Below are 24,678 nucleotides of genomic sequence, written 5' to 3' on the forward strand. Positions count from 1 at the left end.
GGTGTCAGTTGGCTGCCAAACAGAGTACGACCCCATCTTCCCTCCAATGCAGGCAGGAACCGCTGTCTCTTCTCCTCTCTGTTTCTCGCATACCTAAACATTACCCTGTTTTCTGATTCATTCATTTTTCCTTTTGACCTCTTCTTGACCTCTGATATAACGAAGTAGTGCTTTTTTTGTGTTTTCAAATATTTTATTCTGTGCGACAGACTTGGACACTTTCAACCCTTTTCACCGTTCGACCGTTTGCAGATTATGGCCCAAGGGAAGGGTGGAGTTCCTGGTGGCCCCCCGACACAGGTCAACAAGCTGGACAACATGCTGGGTAGCCTGCAGTCTGACCTCAACAAGCTGGGCGTGCAGACGGTGGCCAAAGGAGTGTGTGGGGCCTGCTGTAAGCCCATTGTGGGCCAGGTGAGAGGAGTGTGTGGGGCCTGCTGTAAGCCCATTGTGGGCCAGGTGAGAGGAGTGTGTGGGGCCTGCTGTAAGCCCATTATGGGCCAGGTGAGAGGAGTGTGTGGGGCCTGCTGTAAGCCCATTATGGGCCAGGTGAGAGGAGTGTGTGGGGCCTGCTGTAAGCCCATTATGGGCCAGGTGAGAGGAGTGTGTGGGGCCTGCTGTAAGCCCATTATGGGCCAGGTGAGAGGAGTGTGTGGGGCCTGCTGTAAGCCCATTATGGGCCAGGTGAGAGGAGTGTGTGGGGCCTGCTGTAAGCCCATTATGGGCCAGGTGAGAGGAGTGTGTGGGGCCTGCTGTAAGCCCATTGTGGGCCAGGTGAGAGGCTACGCTCATTTAGCTCCTCTTAACATCATATCTGTACAATTTTTTTTTTTTTTATTTAACCTTTATTTATAAAGGTCAGTTATACAAATACAGTAGATATGGGGCCAGATATGGTTTTCATTGGTTGATTGATGGCCAAATGGTTTTTAGAAGCAAGTCAGATTGTAAGATCACTGGTTTTCAACCCCAATTGGGCAAATCTGGGTGACGTTAACTGAATGGCAAATGTGTCCCCTCCTTCAACTGCTGTTGATGCGCCCCTGAGCAAGGCACTCAATCCCCAGCTGCTCTAGCAGACCTGCACAGTAGACAATATAATAGTAGAAGACTGTGCTAACACTGGGAAGCCCTAAGCTGTGATTGTCTATGTAACGTGTTCTCCCCTGGGCCGTTAGAGTCTTTAAGAATATCCTTTGAATCAACTTTCCTGGTAAAATAAGGGTTAAAAAAAAGATCCAGTTTCACACAGTTCTCGTATTTACACTGTACTTATAAAGGTGGTGACTGCCATGGGACGCACATGGCACCCTGAGCACTTTGTGTGCACACACTGTCAAGAGGAGATCGGCTCCAGGAACTTCTTTGAGCGCGACGGACAGCCCTACTGTGAGAAAGACTACCACAACCTGTTCTCCCCACGATGCTACTACTGCAATGGACCTATACTGGATGTTAGTGAAACACATGAACACGTAGTATTCACATATATACATGTATTTTTTACACTTTGATGTTTATTAAGTTTCAGTTTTTGCATAGAACAGGTTCACATTGCATGTTGATCAATAGTTTTCTGTCAATAAAGAAGATAGTATTCATATATTTTTACTGCACAGTATACATAGTCTCTCTAGCTGTTTTACAGATGTAATTATGTTCATTATAGCTCACAATCAGCCAGCACTAAACCTTCTCATGTTGTGTGTTCAGAAAGTTGTGACGGCGTTGGATAGGACATGGCATCCGGAGCACTTCTTCTGTGCTCAGTGTGGATCCTTCTTCGGCCCAGAAGGTACTGTGTTCTTTCTGCATTCACCCATTGATACCTGATGCAGCATTTGCGTGTATATCCCCCATTTGTGTGTGTATCCCTTTAAGACCGCGAACCGCATCTTAAAGGGATACACACACAAACGCTGCATCAGGTGTCAATGGGTTAAGTATGTTTGCAATAGAGTATCGCAGGAATGAGTCTGGAAGTAGCACTTCCGCCTTGTACGTGTTGAAGGCAATGGGATTTTTGTGTGGGGATTTCGGTTAAATGCTTGAAATAAGGTCTGTCGTTAAGTAAAGTTTATAAAACAGCAAAGTTTGTGTTCAGCAAGATCATCTTCACAAACGAGGAGCACTTTTATGACTTTTGAAGTGTAAATGTGTTTTTCTTTATGCGATTTTCAGAAAACGCATCAAAAGTAATAAAAGTGGTCTTTGTTTGTGATTAGATGATGATTAGATGATTAGATTTTGGTGGTCAAAGTTCAAGGTCACTGTGACCTCACAAACACCATTCCCAAGTTCGTTAGCGTGATATCTCAGGGACGGCTGACGGAATTTCTTCCAATCTGGCTCAAACGTCGGCTTGGACACAAGGATGAACTGATTCGATTTTGGTGATCAAAGGTCAAGGTCACTGACCACTCGAACACCATTTTCAAGCTCGTTAACGCCATATCTCAGGAACGCCTTGATGGCATTTCTTCTAATTTGCCTCAAACATCCACTTGGACTCAAGGATGAACTGATTAGATTTAGTGGTCAAAGTTCAAGGTTACTGTGACATCATGACTGCTCGTTTCATGCTTGTGATATCTCAGGAACGCCTTGACGGAATTTCATCTAATTTGCCTCAAACATCCACTTGGACTCAAGGATGAACTGTCTGGACAGACATGCATGTCGACTGCTCACTTGTTGGCAGAGGCATATATCCGCGGTGCGGTCGTTCTAGTTTTCAAATGAATTATATTTTCTATTTACATAAACTCAACCGTAATACCTCAACCCTAATATGTACCCAATCTTCAATAAAATGACAGATAATATTTGTAATATTATGTAATAAAAAATTTAATATTTCCATCATCTCGTGGTGACTCTTTCTCTCTCTCCTGTGTTTTCTATGAAGGTTTCCATGAGAAGGACGGAAAGGCTTATTGCAGGAAGGATTACTTTGACATGTTTGCACCTAAATGTGGCGGCTGTGCCAGAGCCATTCTGGAGAACTACATCTCAGCGCTCAACTGCCTTTGGCATCCTGAGTGTTTTGTTTGCAGGGTCTGTATCTATATATCTATATCTATAATATATATCTATATGTATATATGTGTTTCTACCATGCTGCTGTTCATATGTTGTATATTTTTAGTGTCACGTGGTCTAAAAACAGTGATTCCCAAACTGGGCTGTGGAGGTACTGCAGGTGGGCGATTTCCGCGGGTAATCAAATGGCTGTAGCAGGGTCAGTTTTAAAGCTACAGTGGAGATCCTGTTATCAGAAGAAACTAGGAGACCTAAGTCATCCATTGCGACCAAACATAATATCGTCGCTGTCTAACGTATGTCCATTTTTTCCACATTTTTATTTTTTGTCATGAATCAATGCCGTTGCTTGCTCACCCTTCACGTCTGTGTGGGTTTTACAAAATTTAACGAGTGGAAAAGCATTAAAACGATCTTGTGACTAAGTCTCGTAATTCCATTCGCCCCCAAACTGTCGCTCAAACCTCGAACCCCCTACCTCCATCTCCATCCCCCCAGGCAAAGAGTATATACCCGGAAAAGAGACGCGGGCAGACGAGCCGTGTATTTCTGACTTTGTTGTTTGTTTCGTCTGACGTAAATAGACCAATAAAATGTTTTCAAATGATCTCTAGGCTGCAAACGGATTTAAACTATGCAGATCCAGGTGGTTTCTGACCAGAGTAATGTTAGTGTTAGTGAGAGGCTCTGTGCCCCCGAGACAGCGCCCCCAAGTGGGCCGCCGCCGGAGGAGCAGCGGCTCCTGAGAAAGTGCCTCAAACTCGGACTGATAATCCTGTAACAGCATTTGAGCTTATTCAGGTAAGATATTAATAATGTAATGACACATCCAGCAAGAAACTGACTGTTATGAAGACGTGCCAACTTTGCCGAGCGGGTCGCCGCAGCTGGGCGTAGGGGGCGTGCAGCTCCTCGAAAATGTGACTCCGCGGCGTCAAGTCATTGTTGTGAGGAATGAGGAAATGCCATTTCCTCATTTAACAGTGCTTGTCCCTCATCTAGCAAAGCCTTCTGCAGGCTCACCGGAATGCGTTTTGAAATGGAGGGACAATAAAATGTTCCCCCACCGACATGATTGCAAGCTCTTGGTAAACGACAAGATAACGTTTTGGACGAGGTACGTTCGAGTATCCACAGTCTCGCTGTCGCCGCTCGTCGGCAAGGCTCCAAGTCGTGGCTGCGCATAACCATGCCGGGCACTTAAGGCTCAGTCGTTAGTGTGGCCGACCCGGGTTCGAATGCGACCCATGGTCCTTTGCTGCATGTCATCAAGTCAAGTCAAGTTTATTTGTATAGCCCTAATTCACAAGCATGTCCCAGAGGGCTTCACAGAAAATACGTCTAGCTAATTCTAGCTGACACAACAGTAGCAAATTACAGTAGTAATGATAACACATTGAACAATTGAATCCCCTCTCTCTCTCCCCACCTTTCCTGTCTGCCCACTGTCCTATACAATAAAGTCAAAAATACACCTACCTCCGTTTGGGAACCACTGGTCTAAAAGGCATGAAGAGATATATTTATGTCCGTTCTGTTCAAACAGTCAGACACAGCACAGTTTTCACCTTCTCATCGCCCTCTTCTGGCCCTGCAGGAGTGCTTCACCCCATTTGTGAACGGAAGTTTCTTCGAGCACGACGGCCAGCCCTACTGTGAAGTGCACTACCACGAGCGCCGGGGCTCCCTCTGCTCCGGCTGTCAGAAGCCCATCACCGGCCGCTGTATCACCGCCATGTCCAAGAAGTTCCACCCGGAGCACTTTGTCTGCGCCTTCTGCCTCAAGCAACTGAACAAGGGCACCTTCAAGGAGCAAAACGACAAGCCCTACTGCCAGGGCTGCTTCGTCAAGCTGTTCAGCTAGGGAGGAGGTATGGAGCAGGGCTTGCATACGTGTCTGAGGTGAAAGCATCTAGGGAGGAGATGTGGAGCAGGGCTTGGATACGTGTCTGAGGTGAAAGCAATCTTTGGCACAGCTAGAGTGGGAATCGGACGGATTGTGTTTGTATCTAAGAAGGTTGTCTGTGTTCTGATGACGACGATGGAAGTGTGTATGGTTTAAGAATGTGCGTGTAGTTAAGGCAGCATGCCGTTGTTGTTGTTGTTGTCAGGATAATCCTGTATCTTCAAAAAGTTCAGCTTTAGGAATTTGGAACAACGTCCCTATATTCAGAGTGAAAACCATTTGTTTGTGAAACTCTTGCGCCCATGGCACATCGATCCAACATTATCCTGTGCCACCATGGCCATAGGATAATGTTGGATGTGCCATGGGCTAAAGGATTGACCATGTGGAATCTGACCAAACCTCTCCAAACAAGGACAGACAGCTGTGGCACACCAAACAAACAGAGTATTTGATTGGTGTGCCATGGGATTTAGGCATTTGGAATGGCTTTATGGGCCCAAGGCTGGTGCACATTGTTCAAACTTTGAAAGGACCATGACAATCTGCAGTTCTAGTCAAAACATGAAAATCACCAAAAACTGAAGCTACAAGGTTTGTCCACAACAGCAGCGACATGCAGATGACGCTTTTCCCCCCCAATCAGTTTCTACAGGCCAAAACCTGTCGTGCTTTTCTCTGATTCTCACAACATTGTGTTTTTAAAAATTATTAGTTGATCTTTGCTTTATGAATGGGGGTAAAATCTTACTGAACACTGTAGGAACACATGAAATACTATGTGTGTTTTGAGGTTGTTGCTCACTGGTTGAGTGTGTCTGTAGGAAACCATATAGAATTCAAAAGAATATAGCAGGGAGCAGGTGACCTGTTGTTTTTGAACCATACAATGAAAAGCCTTTTTACAACTGCTGAAGGGGAAAGGCTTTGGAGACTTTTTTTTTGTAAAGCAGAACAGATATGACATCATTTTGTAAAGCAGAACAGATATGACATCATTTTGTAAAGCAGAACAGATATGACATCATTTTGTAAAGCAGAACAGATAAACTCATGACCTCATTGTAAAGTAGAACAGATAAGATGAACTCATGACGTCATTTAGTAAAGCAGTAGAACAGATAGATGAACTCATGATATGACGTCATTTTGTAAAGCAGAACAGATAAACTCATGACGTCATTGTAAAGTTGAACAGATAGATGAACTCATCATGTAATTTTGTAAAGCAGAACAGATAAACTCATGACATCATTTTAAAGTAGAACAGATAAGATGAACTCATGTAATTTTGTAAAGCAGAAACAGATAAACTCATGACGTCATTGTAAAGTAGAACAGATAAGATGAACTCATGACATCATTTTGTAAAGCAGAACAAATAAACTCATGATGTCATTGTAGCATTGACTGGAAATGGGCTGAGTCAGCATTCACATGTATTTTTGTACGTGTGAAGTGTATGGTGGTGTCTTCAGACTTTTACGAACTGAATCACTCATTCAGCCTCGAAACAGACAGTAAACACTCCCACATAAAGAGTCTGTGTTTTAACAAATAGTGCCAGCATATCAGCGCAAACGCTTACTAAAGCAAAGTTACTAGTTACAAACGAGACGTTACCTGTTTTTTTTACCTGCAGGCAGCTGCTGCTTATATGCACTCTGCCATCAAACGGCTCACCCTGATTGGCTGTCGTGCATCACAAGTTCAGTGCGCAAATCCTCTTAACGTGGATTGGACAAGCAAAAGGAGTGCTGCTACTGTGAGAAACCTAACATGTGTCGCTACATCTTTATATGACATTGGGAGTGTATTGTAGTAAGAAGAACCTCACACAGATCACACTAGCTTTACTGTCCCTGAGGTTGCCACCAGCATAATTCCCCACTGACTACATCCTGAAACCTTCTTGTAAATATTTGATGCAACCACATTGTAAGCAAAGCATTGCATCTGTTTAATAACCACTCATTCAGAGAGAGAGAGAGAGGGGTCCTCTGGTAAGACATCGCTAAGATACTTTGGTGTTTTTCAAGTCTGTCATTACTGTATTGAGAAGCTGATGAATGTTCTATAATCTATAATGCACAAAGAAAACCCATAAAATGTGCATTTGTATGTGTGATCCCATGAATACTATGCAATTGTGGATGAACAAAGTTCAACTTTGTATTTCAGCGTCTTTTTCTAAGTAACAGGCTGTCTGGGCCATTGTATCAATGCAACGTCTTTTTTTAACACTGGCAAAACCAGCATAATACTGATGACACATTAGTTAGTCCAGGATGATCTTTTCATATTTGTAGTCTGTCCACTGAAGAAATGTTGAAATGAAAGCCTGGTGGTCTTTTAGAATCAATCCAAGGACTAAGAAGAGTCATTTCCCTCAGCATCTGAGTAACACCTACTGTATGACCACCGGGCTTGGGTCTGAGTAACACCTACTGTATGACCACCGGGCTTGGGTCTGAGTAACACCTACTGTATGACCACCGGGCTTGGGTCTCTATACAGCTTTAGTACATTGTTAATCGTGTCATGTAATAGGTATTGGGCCTTTGTCTTGTTCAGGGAATTCCAGAGCCTTCGATCTTTTCTCCTTCTATTTAAGAGATCTTGTAACAATTGTCTTTTCAAATCATTTTAGTAGAATGTTATTTAACCAAAGCCATAATTTCTTTTAAAATGGTCCCTTTTTGTGTCCGTTCACGTTTTTCTTTTTTCAGTTCAAATGTCTATAGTTATGACTAGTGAGCTTCCTCACTTCTAGTCTGATTACGCAAATAAATTCTGTTTTGGTACCAAAGTGTGATCTGTGTTCATCCGTTTGCACATTCAATCAGGCATCCAGGGCTGTTTGGCCGAATGAGAAAGACCAGAGTCTGGCCGCCTTCATTTGTCCAGACAGTAGGCTTGTGCCAGTAAAGGCAGGCCAGTGGTTCTCAAAGTTGGGTCTGGGGCCAACAGGTCCTTTAATGCAGAGGTTCTCAAATGTTTTTCAGCCAAGGACCCCTTACAAGATAGAAAATATACTGGGGACCCCCTCATTCTGATTTGTGATTTTGGGCTAAGCTTAATTGTTTCCATGGTAACGTGCTTGACTTTTAATTTGATAGGTTTGTTATTAGAATGTAATCCATGAACCATTTTAGATTTAAAGCATAAACTATTTTCATTGAACTATGAAGATTTTGCAAAAAAAAACATATATATATATTTTTTTATTACATTACATTTACATTACGTCATTTAGCAGACACTTTTGTTTTGTCCAAAGCGACTTACAATATCACAATTTGTCAACAGTACAGAAAACCACTATGCAACACAATCAATGACAGCCAAGATATTTTGATAGACTAGCACCATGTAGAAAGTAGTTTGAGAAAGAATAATTCACATGTAGCATTTTATTTTTTAATTAAAAAATAAATTACTTGAAAACTTTTCACGGACCCCCTGGCAAAGTGCCACGGACCCCCATTTGAGAACCACTGCTTTAATGCAGTGGTTCTCACATTTTTTTCACGTGAAGGACCCCTAAACTGACCAAAATTAAACCACGGACCCCCATTTGATAGGATTTTGTCCCATGGTCCCCCATATGATAAGATTGATGCTTTTAGATGTTTTATTACAGAAAGTGTATAAAACCCATGACCAAAATAGTCATTGTGTTACTTATGAATGGAATTATAGCTAAAATAAATGACCCCCCTTTTGGCTGGGGACCCCCTGGAACCCCCTCAAGGACCCGTCCCCCGGACCCCCATTTGAGAACCACTGCTTTAATGATCTCCAAGGGGCCCACAACAAAATGAGGAATAGTTCGATGCACTTGATCTGAATTTCGCCAAATTATTTAGATGACTTTGTCCAATCGTTTCAGTCTGTCCCCATAGGGTGAAGTCAACATTTATTTCAAACATTTATTTCAAAGTGAATTATTCCCATTTTCAATGGGTGAAACATTATCAGGGTTAGCATTACAAGACAGTATCACATTTGAAGAAGACATATTGAATGGTTCGAAAAGACCAATCACTGCCTTTACTGAAATTGGATACAAATGTGAGGCTACACTGCTATTTCAGAGATCACTTTATTTATTACTTGAAATTAATTAATTAGTGATATAATAACATTGATTAATATGATAATTGATGTAATGAATTGAACTGTTCTGGTGCCTGAAAGAGAACAGCAGTGTTTCAGCCTCTTGCAGCAGTCAGGGTTCCTGCACATGATTATTTGGGCAGAAGTAGTAGCTAGCCTATTTGGGTGGGATATGCCTTTAAATCTACTTCGCCCTGGCGGGCAGACTACATTACCCACAATCCTTAGCTGAAAAACAGGAAACACCAACGCGGCACGTGTGTGTGTCATGGCGGCCCCCGCTGGAAGGATGGCTGCTGTTTGTGACTCCAGCAGCAGCAGCAGTGAGGATGAAGCTCTTCAGAGATGTAAGGAGGCAGTTTGGGACACACGGCCTGACAAGGCGACAGGTAGGCTACAACGTTTTGAAGTCAACGTTTCACTACAGTAGAAATAGCAAATAGCCTCGATAGACACAATATTAGCAAGCAATAGCTAGCGCTACGCTAGCCTCGTCGCGAGACTCAGCCTCCATGTACATAAGTGTGTAACTGGTTGGTTGGTGCTGCATATTGACTGTCTGGCTCACTCAAACATAATAAAATGCATTATTTTAACTGAATTACTACATATTCTTAATGTAACCAAACCTAACAAAACCAGCATAAATGTTGCCTGTAAAGGAATTAGCTAGTCCATTCAAGTATTAAAAAATACACTCCAGTAACTACACTCCACCATGATTCAAGATTCAAGATTTTTATTGTCACTCCATGGTACAAGTATCACGTGTGAAATTCGTGTGCTGTGGACTCCGTTTACAACATAGTGCAAATAGTACAAATATAACAAGGCATATGAGTGCAAAAACAACAAGAGACACAACAAGCAATAAGGCAGTATAGTGATAAGACAAGTCAGAGACAGTGGCATATTCACTGCACATAGGTGCACATGTCGTGTGCATACTTTAGACGTGCTTAAACATTTAAAATTCTGCGTATTTGACATACAGGTGCAAATAACATTCCTTATTAAGCATACAATTAAACTCTGCATTTTAAATTGACTGCTGTTCTATGTGTTCATTTCAGACAGGAAGACCAACGGCACACAATCACGACGGTGAGTTAACTAATCACATCTTGATCCCTTCTAATCTAAAGGTAGCTTCATCCACAGATCTTCATCAATAACATCATCTTGTATTGTGAGTTGCCCTCACAGTATCTAGATCAGTGGTTCTCAAATGTTTTTCAGCCAAGGACCCCTTACAAGATAGAAAATATACCGGGGACCCCCTCATTCTGATTTGTGATTTTGGGCTAAGCTTAATTGTTTCCACGGTAACGTGCTTGACTTCTAAATTAATCGGTTTGTTAGATTATAATGTAATCCATGAACCATTTTAGATTTAAAGCATAACATATTTTCATTGAATTATGAAGCTTTCGCAAAACAAAACAAAAATGTTTTTATTTGTATTTTCCTGAAAACTTTCCCCGGCCCCCCTGGCAAAGTGCCACGGACCCCTGGGGGTCCCCGGACCCCCATTTGAGAAGCACTGATCTAGATCAGTGCTTCTCAAACTTTTTCACGTCAACGACCCCTGGCCTAAACTGACACAATTAGACCATAGACCCCCGCTTGGTAATATTTTGTCCCAGGCTCCCCATCTGAAGATTTCATCTTTTGTGATGACCCTCCCTCTCTCCTGGCCCTGTCTTCCAGGAGCCTGGTGGTGTTGGGGTCTGATTGGGAACACCTGGGCCTGGTGTACTCACTGGGCTTAAGAAGACCTATAAAGAACATTCAGTCTCTCTCCATCCAGTCCTCACCGATGTATGCACCTTTTATTCTGTCCATTTGTTTAATGTAGTTTGTGTTGTGTAGTTGTTACTTCCTTGAGCCAGGTTGTAAGTTAACACACACCTGAAACAATATTTTATGAACTAAAAATAATAACTAGACAACACAAACTACATTAAACCAACAGAACAAAAGATGCCTCAGTGAGGAGGGAGAAACTGAATGGTCTGAAGTCTCTGAGTGCACTGGGCCCAGGTGCACCCAATCAGCCTAACAACCCCAACACCAGGCTCCTGCTAGCCCCAACGTGACCCTACTACTGTACTTTGTGTATATATAAAATATATACACTCGTGCAGTAGTTAGGGTCACATAGCGTTCTCATACTCAATAAGGGGGAAAGGCTGTTAAAAACGCTCTCCTACCCGTCTCCGACGTCCGATTGCCGTATTTAGGAGAGGAGAACATTGGGAGTTTGAGTATTTCATGACATGTTTTGCTTCCCAGGTGCGCTGGATTTGCGTTGATCACTGACTGAGCCGCCGTCTCCGTGTGACTGCATGTGTTGTTTGCTCGCCGCGTGTAAGCGGTGCACCATGATAGTGAGATCAAACACACCCTGCTGTAAATTCAGCACAAGCTGTGGAAAGACTGCTTTTAAACAGTTGTTTCACGCAGCAGTATCATTTTTAACAGCACCGGCTAAATTACTGGCTTCCGTAGGAGGACTATCATATATCTTCGGATCGGCAATCGGACGTCGGAGACGGGTAGGAGAGTGTTTTGAACAGCCTTTCCCCCTTATTGCCTATGAGAACGCTATGTGACCCTAACTACTGCACGAGTGTATATATTTTATATATACACAAAGTACAGTAGTAGGGTCACGTTGGGGCTGGGATCCTGCAAGACGGGGCCAGGAGAGTGGGAGGGTTGTCGCAAAAGCTCAAATCTTATATATATATATATATATATATATATATATATATATATATATATATACATACGGTTCAAGATACAATGCTTCAGCATGCGCTGGGACACGTCATCAGTGATGTTAACTGGGGTCGTGGGGTGTTTCGGGTCTATCAACATCATACACCCTCGCCCAGTAGACCCAGCCGATTAAGACCCCGACCCGCGTCCCGGAAGCAGCCGCTCACGGATCAGCCTTCCTACTCTGTCTGCAACGTTGCCCGCGGAAGGGTTGATCATGCCCAATCCGCTGCAATAGAGCTAGTGCTACACCGCAGCATTGAAAGACCCTTCTGTGCATGGAGGGCTAAGGCTCTGTGGGTTAATCCAGGCCGCGCTCCTCCTTCGTCTCACCAGACCCTCCCAAAAGGCAATCCTACTATGCCGCAGCCTAGACAAAGAGGATGCCTCAGGGAGGCCTGTGCGCTGCACGTCATTCACCTGCGCCGAGCACCTCGCTCTAGCCTGAAGGACCCCAGGCCGCGCCGATCTTTATACAGCTTTTCAGGAGGCTGATCCGTAGCGTTTGTGGATTTCTCCCTCACGAGAGAGCCAGGCTGGGGTGCTAAACCCATCCCGTACCGGGTGCCGTCTCTCCGGCCGTCAACTGTCTCTCCAGCTTGTCACCAATCTATACTTGGTTGTCACCTAGACTATTCCTAAGTGTCACTGGCCATGGGAGCCATACTCATACGGTTCAAGATACAATGCTTCAGCATGCGCTGGGACGCGTCATCAGTGATGTTAACTGGGGTCGTGGGGTGTTTCGGGTCTATCAACATCATACACCCTCGCCCAGTAGACCCAGCCGAGGCCGATTAAGGATACGATTATGGATATATATATATATATCCATACAGATCCATACAGATCCTTTCCAAAAAATTTGAATATCATGGAAAAGTTAGTTTTTTTCCATAATTCCTTTCAAAAAGTGAAACTGTCATAGATTATAGATTCATTACACACAAAGTGAAATATTTCTAGCCTTTATTTGTTTCACTTTTTCATAATTTTGGCCTACAGCTCCAGAAAACACCCAAAACAGTATTTCAAGAAATTAGAATAGTGTGAAGAAAATCAGCAGTTACTTGTCAGTTATGACTGACTCCAGCCTCAGTCCACTCCCTCTGAATCTCCACCAGATTTTTTAATTGTCTTTGCTTGACAATCCGGTGAAGCCCACGGTCATCCATGGTATTTCCATGATCTTCAAATTTTTGGAAAGGATCTATACACACGCGCACGCAAGCAAGCACGCACTCACACACACACACAATCTTTTAATGGATGTGGAAGCCGACATGATGTAGCAAGCCATCACAACATGTAAAAGACTGACAATGTTATTGATGCATCAGATGTATACTTTATATCAGGGGTTTTCAAAGTCTCAGACTGTGGGCCTCCCCGTAGACAAAGCTTGGAAAAAGGTGCCTCCCTCGCTCAATTCTTGGATGCCGATTGGATCATGATTGTTATTTGACATGAGTCACATGACCCACAGACACTCAACAAATGAGCCAAGATAGCCTGATATTACTGTTTGACTCCAGATTACACCAAATACATAAGAAGGTCTGTCTGATGATGGCATTTATTAGTTTCTGACTCTGAAAGTGAGAAAAACGAGAAAAACAGTAAAATTCCCCCAAATGACATATCTCTGAACTATCACTATAACCAAATCACACACATTTAGGCTATTCTATGTGATCTCCTTGTGATAACTAATGTATTTTTTTCCTTCACTTCCATTCACTGAGCCTCCCCTGAAACGTGGAGCTTGGAGCCCCCGTGGGGAGGCCCGCCTCCTACTTTGAAACCCTCTGCTTGATATTATGATGTGAATATGAGACATGGAAGATGTTTTTTAATGTTGTCATGATGCTGTCCATGTGAAACCAGCCTTGTTGTGTCCGAGCATGAACACGATGGCAATGAGCTGCAGGTCAGCCAAGGGTTTCGCTCACACGTCGCCAAGAAGCTGGGACATTTCCTTGACAGGTACCTTTTTTCTTTTTTTTTTTTAACTTTGGAATGTTTAGTCTTTCAAAATGATCGTCTCGTCATGAAGTTTGGAATAGACACACATACAATCACAGCTGATGTATGGATAAATCCTTCTAACCTGCACCGGCAGTTGCATTTCAGAGATGCAACCGGGAACTTCATCCCACGCAGAATCAACACGCGGTGGCGATGATGATGATGATGTTGAAGGTAAAGTGTCTAATTGTGCTGGTACTTGCTGCTCTTATTAGAGAGCCAAAGTGTAACGTCACTTCCTGCTTTTCTCCCTGTACCTGTGCTGCGAAAAATATGAATGGCGGTGGACGGAGAATAACGTTACTTTTTTTATCCCGTTGGGCCACGGGGTGCCAACGCCAATTTTGTCAATTTAAAACGTAACTTTGCATGTCAAGAAAGTTGCAGTTTGTCGCCAAACTGTTGCACTAGAAGTTATAAATCAGAAAGACTACATACACTGTCGCTTAAGTGATGTCACTTTCTCTACCGGCAAAGCTAAAGACCGGCGACATGCCACGAGCTTCCACGAGCTATGTAGTTTTCATATGAAACTAACCCCTACGTTTCAGTTTGACGACAAACTGACTTTCTTGCCATGCAAAGTTATGTTTTAAATTTACAAAATTAACGTAGGCACCACGTGGCACAATTCAAACGGGATCAAAAAAGTAACCTTATTCTCCGTTCACCGCCATTTATATTTTTTGCAGCGCTGGTACAGGGAGAAAAGCAGGAGGTGATGTTTCACTTTGGCTCTCTATACAGTCAAAGAAGATGCTGTCATTCGTTGCTTAAAGGGACAGCTCACCCTAAAATCCAAAATACATATTTTTCCTCTCACCTGTAGTGCTATTTATCCGTCTATATCGTTTTGGGATAGTTGCCTGAGTTTTGGAGATATCGGCTGCAGAGATGTCTGCCTTCTCTTGAATACAATGGAACTGGATGGCACTTGGCTTGTAGTGCTCGAAGTGCCAAAAAAATACATTTGAAAAACTCAACATTGTCTCTTTCCAGAAATCATGACCTTCTTACTCAATATAATGCACAGACTTTGTAGTGAGCAGTTTCATGTAGGAACTATTTTCTTTTGCAGTCTCATGTAGGAACTAGCTAGCAGCTAGCGGGTGTAGTTCAGTCAAAAGAAAATAGTTCCTCCATGAAACTGCTCATAACAAGGTCTGTGGTTTAACAGGGTCATGATTTCTGGAAAGAGACATTGCTGTTGAGTTTTTCAAATGTATTTCTTTGGCACTTTGAGCACCACAAGCCGAGTGCCATCCAGTTCCATTGTATTTGAGAGAAGGCAGAAACTCTGCGGCCGATATCTCCAAAACTGAGGCAACTAACACAAAATGATATAGATGGATAAAATAGCACTACAGGTGAGAGGGAATATATGTATTTTGGATTTTAGGGTGAGCTGTTCCTTTAATGGCCATTTTGTTTTGTTTTTCTTTCAGGATTTCGTCTGTTTTCGACATCGGTCCCAGGACAGACAGCTGATGATCCTCCACCCCCTGTGAAGCGCCGGCCCATTCCCAGCTCAAGGTTCTGCTTCTTTTGTGTAGACCGTATTTTGAAAATCATTGTCTGCATCTGCCAGTGGGCCATCATGATAAGAGTAGGCATAATAATCTGTTAATTCCACTACAGAGATTAGATTAGATGAGTTAAGCTTAATTTATATTTATTAGAAAGTGTCGACTCAAGTCCTCATTTCTGTCGGCGACCGTTTCAAAAGTGTCGGCAGACGAAGCATAAATTGGGCTTTAGTCTCTCCCCAGACTCAAATATTGCGTTGAATCCCTCCCCCTGCTCTCTCCCTTCTCTCCCCCTCTCTCTCTCCCCCCCCCCCCCACTCTGTCCCCTTCTCTCCCCCCTCCCTCCCTCTCTCTAATATAAGGTTGGTCCACCCTGGTTATTGTTAGTGCTTAGCTGGATGTAGCTAGACGTGTGTGGTGTGCCTGCAGAAACCTTCACATGTTACTGCTACACATTGTTGGTAATGAGCCAAAGAAGGTTGAAAATTAGTTTTGCAGATATTTTGAGTGATTTGGTTTCTTTTAAACACGATAAACACGATTTCAGACGGACAAGCCCGTCTTTATTGTCACACGGTTACACATCAACACATGCACGGAGGGCCACAAACACACACATGCTGACGGTGGCCGGTGAAATTTGTCCTCTGCATTTAACCCATCCTGGCTTGTCCTTTCCTCCGGGGGGCAGGCCAGGAGCAGTGGTCGCTTTTCTCGTACAGCGCCCGCGGACCAACTTCGGATGTTGTCGTCACTGGTCGGATGACGATGGCGATCTGATCTTCTGCATGTTTTTAATGGGGGGGGGGGGGGGGTTATATACGGAGGAACCCCCCTGGGGGAGCACGGGGAGAACATGCAAACTCCACACAGACAGAAAGGCCCTTACGACGAGATACCCCACCTGGGCAGTAGGCACTGAAGAGGAAGGCACTGTATAGGTGCAGGCACTGTATAGGGGACTTTCAACTCTGTAGTACATCTTGGTGAATAATTGTTTTCATAAAACAAAAGAGAAAGTACATATTTATTTTCATGGTTTTGGTGGAATGCCACTGTATAAAATACAACGTCGTGGAGTGTTTAACCATTTGTTTAGCCATTTTTCCTCACGTTTTACTTTTAGACACATAACAGATTAAAATAGTCATAACTTTTGATGCGAGAGAGCTATTTCACTCATTCAAAACGTTATATATCAAGGAGAGTTTCTAATAAATGGAAATGTCAAAAAGAAAAAGTCAAATTGCCACCATGTGAAGGGTTTTTGCAGACCACCTCACATGTTCTCTGTAAAGCCCTCTGAAGCCATTTGTAAACATGCAGTGAACTCCTGATCAGAACCAGAACTTACTCCAATTGCATGTTTAGCACCAATTATCTGCTGTGAGCGCGCGGATCATTACCACCCGAGCCCCTAGTGGCCGAGTACAAGGTCCACATCACTGGCAGAGCCCCTAGTGGCCGAGTACAAGGTCCACATCACTGGCAGAGCCCCTAGTGGCCGAGTACAAGGTCCACATCACTGGCAGAGCCCCTAGTGGCCGAGTACAAGGTCCACATGGCTGGCAGAGCCATGTAGTTTAGCAGCTCCCAGCTCATGTTCCGGATCATGCCGTGAGCGGGCGGGTGGTTAAATGGCACTTTACAGACCATTAATGTCCCCGTGCTGCTATTGAATAATTTCATGAATGGACGTAGTTACAGTACGTGGCTGGATTATTTGGAAGAGAGCCAAATTAGTGAGTAAACAAGTAAAAGTTTAATAATCATTTCTTTCCCCCCATCTGCCAGTTTAAAAATGCAACAAGGAGATGATAGCCTACTACTGCATTAGGCTATTGTGTGATAAGTGCCTGCTATTAATGTTAACGTATTCATTAATCGTTCACGCAATCACACATATCAATAAATCAAACGAGCAAACTCACGGTTTCCTCAAGTGCTGCAAACGGCTTGAATGGTTTATTTTCCTCCCGACCTGTCTGTCTTTTATATGAAAATGTAAGAGGGCGATGGTGTTGCATTATATATTCCAGACATACAGCCTAACTTTTGTGGGGAGAGAAAAATTGAAAACCAGTCAGATATGACTTGAATGCCACTTGTAAAATCATCCACCGTTTAACGTTAGAGCGACCACTATTTTGACCGGCGGCATTTGGGCGATGTAACAAAGGAGTTACAAAACAAAATGGAGACCTGTGCGTGCAGCACACATCCCCATCCCTGTCCTACCTTATGTATAGAAACAACGATCACTCATGTCTAGAAGGGTCAAACTGTAACTACCCTGCCCTGATATACCGGCCATGTTCCAGACTTCATGTTTAGAAATGGCTTGTGACATGCTTGTGGATTAGGGCTATACAACTTGACTTGACTTAAAGCTGCATTCAGCGATGTTTTTGTGTTCAAATAAGTGTTAAATGGCTCTATATATTCTGACAGCAATCACTGAAATAGAGTGTTTGGTCAGTAAGTTGGAACCCCCAACCCCCCACTGTCCTCTATCTCTCTCCTGTAGTCCTGCAGGCAGGGCGGACGTATCTCCACAACCGTAACTCGTAGAGTTTACAGGGATCGAGATCTGACCTTCCGTTTCCAAGAAAATGTCAACTTTTCTCTGATTGGATAGTTTGAGGTCGGCGCCAATTTTGATCCAATCAGAGTAAAGTTGACATTTTCTGAGAAACGGAAGGTCCAATCGCGATGCCTCTATAGGACTATATGTATTTTTTCACCCCGAATCCAATACCGCCATCCGTGAGAGATAGAGGACAGCGGGGGGGTTGGTGGTTTCAAGTCACTGACCAAACACTTACCATTTAACACTTATTTTAACACAAAAACATTGCTGAATGCAACTTTAACTTGACTATACAAATAACTTGTACAGGAGAGACCAGTTGTTCTCGGAAATTTAGGTGGAAAAACATTTGTGTATAAATCGGCATCGGCAATCCGAAGCCAAGAGCTGGAAAATATCGGCATATCGGATATCTGCAAAAAACAATCCAATATTATATCCGTTTAACTGTATTTTTGTGTGCTTTTTTGTCCCATCTTGTCCATTTTGTCCACTGCTCACAGTGACAGCGACAGTGAGCAGGAGAGCCGGCTGAGGGAAGCGGCGGTGTCGGTCAGAGATCTCTTAGCCTCGTCTCTGCTGCCCAGCACGCTCTGCTCTGCCTCCACAGAGCCTCCCCGCTCGCACGAGGTGCCCAAGCTCTGCTCTGCCTCCACAGAGCCTCCCCGCTCGCACGAGGCGCCCAAGAAGAAGAAGAAGAAGAGACGTGCAGAAGAAGAGCAAGAGGAGAATGCTGTTCCTAAGAGAAAGAAGAAGAGGAAGCGGAATCCAGAGGAGAGTGAACAGGCGTTGAGGAAGATGCACTCTGAAAGGTGTAATGGTGACAATGTGCTCTCAGAGGAGGGGAGCAGCACACAGGCCAAAGTCAAACGGAAAAAGAAACGGGAAGAGCTGTGAGGAAGTTCAGAGGGGAGGAGCCTTGAACTGACTCTTCTGACTAAGCTCTCATTCATATTTCATAAACATATTTCACTACAACCACGGACTCACTGTTCTACTCCACCCTATGCTCCGATGTTAATTCAAAGTGTATTTTCCCCCTAAAATGGCAAAATTAAGATGCATGATTGTGTTGCTGCTGTTATCTGGTAATGTCCACCCGAACCCTGGTTCTGGTTCTGATTTGATTCGGACACCTTCTGACTTCAATGCCAGATCTGGTCTTGGCATTATTCATCTAAATGTCCGAAGTCTCTTGCCAAAAATAGATTTTGTTCGAATCTGGGCGCAGACAACCGATGCCGATGTAATTGTAATTTCCGAGACTTGGTTAAACAAATCTATTTGTGATAATGACATTTCAATTGATGGCTATAATCTAAATCGTACTGATCGTCCTAAACGGCGGTGGCATAGCTGCCTTTTCAACAAACACTTGGCCATGTTCAGACTAGGAGGCCAAATCTGATTTGTGAACTTTAATGAACTATTAATGATTCTATCCAGATTGGTTTTATGAGTCTGGACGCTCCAAGTCTGATTTGTGTCACTTGTCGCAAACCACATATGGAAGTCTGACACTGGACACACAAATCCGACTTGGAACACTTGCCCAAATCAGATTTGTGGCAGTGCGGACACACTCCCAAATCCGATTTGGGAAACCAATCAAGAGAATGATGATTAATGACTTTAGCAGCAAATCAGATTTGCCTGTAATGTGAACATGGCCTAAAACGCAAATTATGCTCGAGCGAAATCGCCGGCGCTGACTGCGCGAGTACCCGAAGCACAACATGTATTTTGGCGCCGTGAGATGTGTGTTTTGGCCGATTTTTAACAGCTGTACCATTAGCCTCCATTCTATGGCGATAATTACTAACTTCACAACTGTAGCTCACTGTAAACTGAGCGGACAGTGCCGGTAAGGCATATGGTGTATCTTGGTTATGTGGGGGGGGATGTGGCAAATGAGCTAAACTTCCAAAAAAGTAGAGTATCCCTTTAAGGAAATAGAAACAACTTCAGCAACTAAAACTAGTTTTAAATCCGGAGAAAACGAAGTTGATGATTTTTTTTTACTAAATATAAAACAAACGCATAGTTTTACCTCTATTCACACCTCGCAACTTCAAAATGTTTTGACTTTTAAATATCTAGGTTTCTTCACGAATCCGACCCAAGGTCCTTTACCAGATGTCATCCCCTCTCTCTATCCTCACCTTTCCTGTCTGCCTACTGGCCTATCTAAAATAAAGGCAGAAATGCCCCCCCCCCCCCCCCCCAAAATCCAAGCTGGCTATTCTACCTGTTCTTTACATAGCTAGTAGCCTACATTGTGATAGCCGATCCCATTTCGAGCACTGGTTATCTGGATTTGGTAATCCTGAAAAGTTTGTATCCGGATCAGAGTAATCCAATCCGACGTTGCTTTGAGAAAACCAGCACAAAAATAAGATGGATTACGTGATCCTGGATAGCAAAAAATAGGATTTCCAAATCCGGATCAGTCTTATCCGGATGAACCCTTTTGATCAACCGGGCCCTGGGGATGTCTGCTTTCTCCAGCTTGGAGTCAGGCTGCAGTTTGAGGAACTCTGGACCCAGGAGAGACTTGAGTTTCAAGGCTGCGGTTGAGTGGCTCTCTGGGTAACTTCTTCACCGCTGGCTTTCTCATGAGCTGCACAGTGAAGAAAGACATTAAGAAACTTATTCTGGAAAATAACGTGAAAAGTGTTTGTGTGAGATGTGGGACACCCCTGCTACTACAGGCAATGTGATGGTCATCTGCTGGAGATGCTGGTTGAACTGGTTAAAAGTCATGTCAGGGGTAAACAGGTAAGAAGATAGACAATAGGTAGTAAGAAGGTTTCAGGTCACTGTAGACTGGTAGGCTTCTTCTGAGGGAGTACCCAACCTCCACAACTTGTGTATGTACAGTATACATATGTATCTATGTGTATATATATATATATATATATAATTTAATTTAGTGTTTATTTGTATGGGGAGTCCCTATACAAATAAACACTAAATGAAATTTAAATTAGGGAAAAAATCTATTCAGGGCACAAACATAGAACTAGATTCTATGATTTCACAGGAAATGGTCTTCTGTCATATATCACATTTCTAGCCTAAAGCTAATTTGCAATGTTTGTCCCATTCCTAGAAGTTATAGGGCAAATATTAAATCTGGGATTGTTTTTATTTGTAGGCTGCTGTTGCCAATGAACACATCGTTATGGGATACTTCAGCATTTTGAATCATATTTGGCTTTTGGCCTCGGCTACACCTTGATGATCAGAGGTAACCCAGAGGATGAACCACTTCTTTATGTCAAACATCAGTCTTTATACATCCAAATATCTAGCAGAAGACAAGAAGGCCTTTGTTTGTAAAGGAGGTCTTCTCTCAAGGGATATTGAAGTCTATCAAAGATCAAAGTAGAGACAAATATTTTAAGTAACCAAAGATTTAATCTTAAACAATATATATACATTGTGTATACAGAACAAAATATATACAGAAATAATATGAATATAATGTGAGAAATAATATATACACAATGTATACAGAACAAAATATAACCTGGCCATTTTTTCCAACAAAAATAAACTATAATGTATACAGAACAAAATATATACAGAAATAATGTGAATATAATCTTATAAATATAAGAAATAATATCGTGTATACAGAACAAAATATAACCTGGCCATTTTTTCTACAAAAGGAAATATATATACAGTGAATACAGTATGAGAACCAGCCTAGAATTGCAAACACCAATTACATTTTCTCACTTTGACATATATACATGAGAGAGATATATATATACACTCAAATGAAATACTGTAAGTACAGTCTGCAATCTGTCAAATGTTTAAGCATTGGAATGTGTCCTCTGTATTCCTGCAAGAGTGACTCAACAAAAGCTGAAGTTAGGAGGGAAATAAAGAAAAAGACAAAATAATATAATCCTATAAGTACAGCAGAGGTCACTGTATGCAGAGCATCTTCACAGTTGGGGCAGTTTGTCGACAGCCATGTCACATTTTTTGCAGCAATATCTGGGTTGATACCATTTGTTACACAGATTTGGTGCAAGATTTAACCATTTTTGACAACTCGAGAATTGATTGGAGGGGGGGGGGGGTTTGACCCCTTTGAAATGGCCATGCCAGTTTTTCCCTCGCCAAAATTTAGCATAACTTTGGAGGACTATTTAGCCTCCTTCCTGACAAGCTAGCATAACATTTAACCACTGGATGCATTAGGACTTCTAGTTTCATATGACACCAGTAGCTTCACTGTAGCTTTAAAAACGAGCAGCCTAGCCTCTGAGAGACAGTAATATCGTCCGTTACGCATCCAACCAGTGCAGCGCCCCCTGGTGACCGCAGCGCCCTAGGCGAGTGCCTAGAGCTATATGGCCTGTGCCTAGAGCTACAGTATATGGCCTGTGCCTAGAGCTACAGTATATGGCCTGTGCCTAGAGCTACAGTATATGGCCTGTGCCTAGAGCTACAGTATATGGCCTGTGCCTAGAGCTACAGTATATGGCCTGTGCCTAGAGCCGCCCCTGGTCAAATCTGGAGTCTGGAGGGAAGAGGTCTGTGGTGCGCGGCTACATGAGTCAGTACGACTATCTAATGGTCACCTCCGCCACACCAGCTATTTCCAGCTATTTCTCCCATCTGGTCCTGGGTCTTGTCGTCAGCCGAGGCCTGTGAGGTCATGGAGATGGCCTCAGAGTTGGGGCTCCTGCCGTGCAGCAGGTCCAGCTCCACCGCCTTCCTGGTGATGCGGTCCATGCTCGTCTCCAGCGCCTGTCCTTGGAACCCCTTCTTGTCTACAGGCACGATGTAGAGGCAGGAAGATGCGATGGCGTCGTTGGCTCGCCCTTTCAGGCTCTTCTGTTGGTAAAACTTGTTTGAAGACCTTGTTTGTTCTGTCGATGGGATTGCTAGGTAGGTTGATGCGGTCGGCCATGGCGGTGATCTCTTTGAAGGCGATGAGCGTGGCACGGTCCTCACTCCTCCTCACTCCTCAGCCTGGGGAAAGCAGCAACAGAGGGCCCTCAACACCCTGGAGCCGAATCTGCGCAGCTTCTTAACAGGTCTGAATTCTGCAAGAAAAGTCATTTGAAGTTGAGTCAAATGGTCACCCTGCTCAACATGAGGAAACATACTATGAGGCAGAAATAATACATTTGTACAGATCAAATTTGGATCTTACTTTTTGGCTTGACCACAGTGGGGGCAGCGGTGGAAGCCCCGTCAGCTGGGCCAGTGGTGGCAGTTGTCATGGCAACATCCATCGTCAGGAAGGCCTCTCTCACACTGTAAGAAATATGACAGTCAATCAATTCATCCATCAATCAATCAATTAATCAATCAATCACTCAATCAATCCATCATTCCTATCATCCATCCCTCCATCCATCAAGCCCCTGTCCAACCATGTGTTTTGTCTGTTAACAGCGTTCACACCAAGACACACAACAGGCATACACACTGCAGCGTTCACACCAAGACACACAACAGGCAGCGTTCACACCAAGACACACAACAGGCACACACACTTACTAAGAGCTGTGCCTGGTGTAGAGGTCCTCCAGGTGTCCCAGGTGGAGGAATGGATCCCGCAGAGCCTCAGCGGGTGTTGCTCTCTGCCTCACGTCCACTTCCAGCATGGTTTCCAGGAGGTTGAGAAACATCATCTTGTCCCATACTTCAATTGGACCTGCTGCCTCTGGGTTCCGCTGCATTTAAAAACACAGTCAATGACAGTTCAGTCAAATTCACCTCACAGCTCATTTGAAAAGCAGCAAATGAACACTATTTATATTCAAGTCTGTCTGTCTGTCTAATTGGTAGTCATAGCAATTGTTACAAGACTTGTCAGTGCCAAATGCAAGCAAGGAAGGGAGGTTCAGTCTGTCAGTCTGTCTGTGAGACAGTCAGTCAGTCTGTGAGTCAGTCAGTCAGTCAGTGAGTCAGTCTGTCTGTATGTGAGTCAGTCAGTCAGTCTGTGAGTCAGTCAGTCAGTCAGTGAGTCAGTCTGTCTGTATGTGAGTCAGTCAGTCTGTCTGTGAGACAGTCAGTCAGTCTGTGAGTCAGTCTGTCTGTATGTGAGTCAGTCAGTCTGTCTGTGAGACAGTCAGTCAGTCTGTCTGTCTGTCTGTGAGACAGTCAGTCAGTCTGTGAGTCAGTCAGTCAGTCTGTGTCTGTCAGTGAGTCAGTCAGTCTGTCTGTGAGTCAGTCAGTCTGTCTGTGAGTCAGTCAGTCAGTCTGTGTCTGTCAGTCTGTCTGTCTGTGAGTCAGTCAGTCAGTCTGTGTCAGTCAGTCAGTCTGTGTCTGTCAGTCTGTCCTTCCTTCCTTCTATTTGGCACTTGACACGTCTTTAATTTAAACAATGAAAACCAAATCAATGCTGGTCTTGATATGTGGCTCACATACACACATACAGTAATACTGGACTACTACTACACCAACTTTAGGAGCAGTAAAGATTCTAAACACATTAAACTCCATTTGAATGTTAACCTTTCAAGCTGAAACACACACACACACACACACACACACTTTCTTAAGAAAACAGGGGGCACTTACATATAGCAACTCTTGCCTGAAGCGCATCTTCCATGGGGACAGGATGTCTATTGTGCGCCTCTGCCCGCCATGCCCGGTGAACTCCTCAGGTGACTAAAGAAACAGAATGTAGGCCTATGAGATAC

General features: G+C 43.5%; 2 protein-coding genes across 4 annotated transcripts in view; both read left to right on the forward strand.

Annotated features, from left to right (window-relative positions):
* The window catches only part of pxnb (paxillin b), a 50,691-nt gene extending 45,778 nt beyond the window's left edge, over positions 1-4,913 (forward strand). The window contains exons 7-11 of the mRNA XM_083644831.1: positions 253-414; positions 1,281-1,454; positions 1,714-1,795; positions 2,909-3,057; positions 4,640-4,913. Of these exons, the coding sequence (XP_083500957.1) occupies positions 253-414; positions 1,281-1,454; positions 1,714-1,795; positions 2,909-3,057; positions 4,640-4,906 (834 nt within the window). The 3' untranslated portion in view covers positions 4,907-4,913. The remainder of the gene's footprint in view (positions 1-252; positions 415-1,280; positions 1,455-1,713; positions 1,796-2,908; positions 3,058-4,639) is intronic.
* A 4,430-nt stretch (positions 4,914-9,343) lies between these two features.
* Positions 9,344-20,187, forward strand: cUnh12orf43 (chromosome Un C12orf43 homolog). 3 transcript variants are annotated; one of them, XM_083645146.1, is made up of 7 exons: positions 9,344-9,456; positions 10,141-10,171; positions 13,739-13,837; positions 13,974-14,053; positions 15,325-15,412; positions 18,499-18,625; positions 18,674-20,187. In XM_083645146.1, exons 1-7 carry the CDS (start codon positions 9,357-9,359, stop codon positions 18,890-18,892), a joined length of 744 nt encoding a protein of 247 aa, XP_083501272.1. In that variant the 5' UTR covers positions 9,344-9,356; the 3' UTR covers positions 18,893-20,187. The 3 variants fall into 3 exon arrangements, with proteins under 3 accessions (XP_083501272.1, XP_083501271.1, XP_083501273.1); XM_083645145.1 differs by having other exon boundaries at positions 18,499-20,187; XM_083645147.1 differs by having other exon boundaries at positions 13,985-14,053; positions 18,499-20,187.
* Positions 20,188-24,678: the final 4,491 nt, after the last annotated feature.

The sequence above is a fragment of the Poromitra crassiceps genome (assembly GCF_964638095.1).
Source record: "Poromitra crassiceps genome assembly, chromosome: 10".
Lineage (NCBI taxonomy): Eukaryota > Metazoa > Chordata > Actinopteri > Beryciformes > Melamphaidae > Poromitra > Poromitra crassiceps.

Excerpts from the sequence above, each read along its gene's own strand:
- cUnh12orf43 (XM_083645145.1), top strand. The coding sequence starts at position 9,357 with ATGGCTGCTGTTTGTGACTCCAGCAGCAGCAGCAGTGAGGATGAAGCT. Across the intron at positions 13,838-13,973 it reads CTGGGACATTTCCTTGACAG|TTGCATTTCAGAGATGCAAC; the intron begins GTACCTTTTTTC and ends CTGCACCGGCAG. Across the intron at positions 14,054-15,324 it reads TGATGATGATGATGTTGAAG|GATTTCGTCTGTTTTCGACA; the intron begins GTAAAGTGTCTA and ends TTTTTCTTTCAG.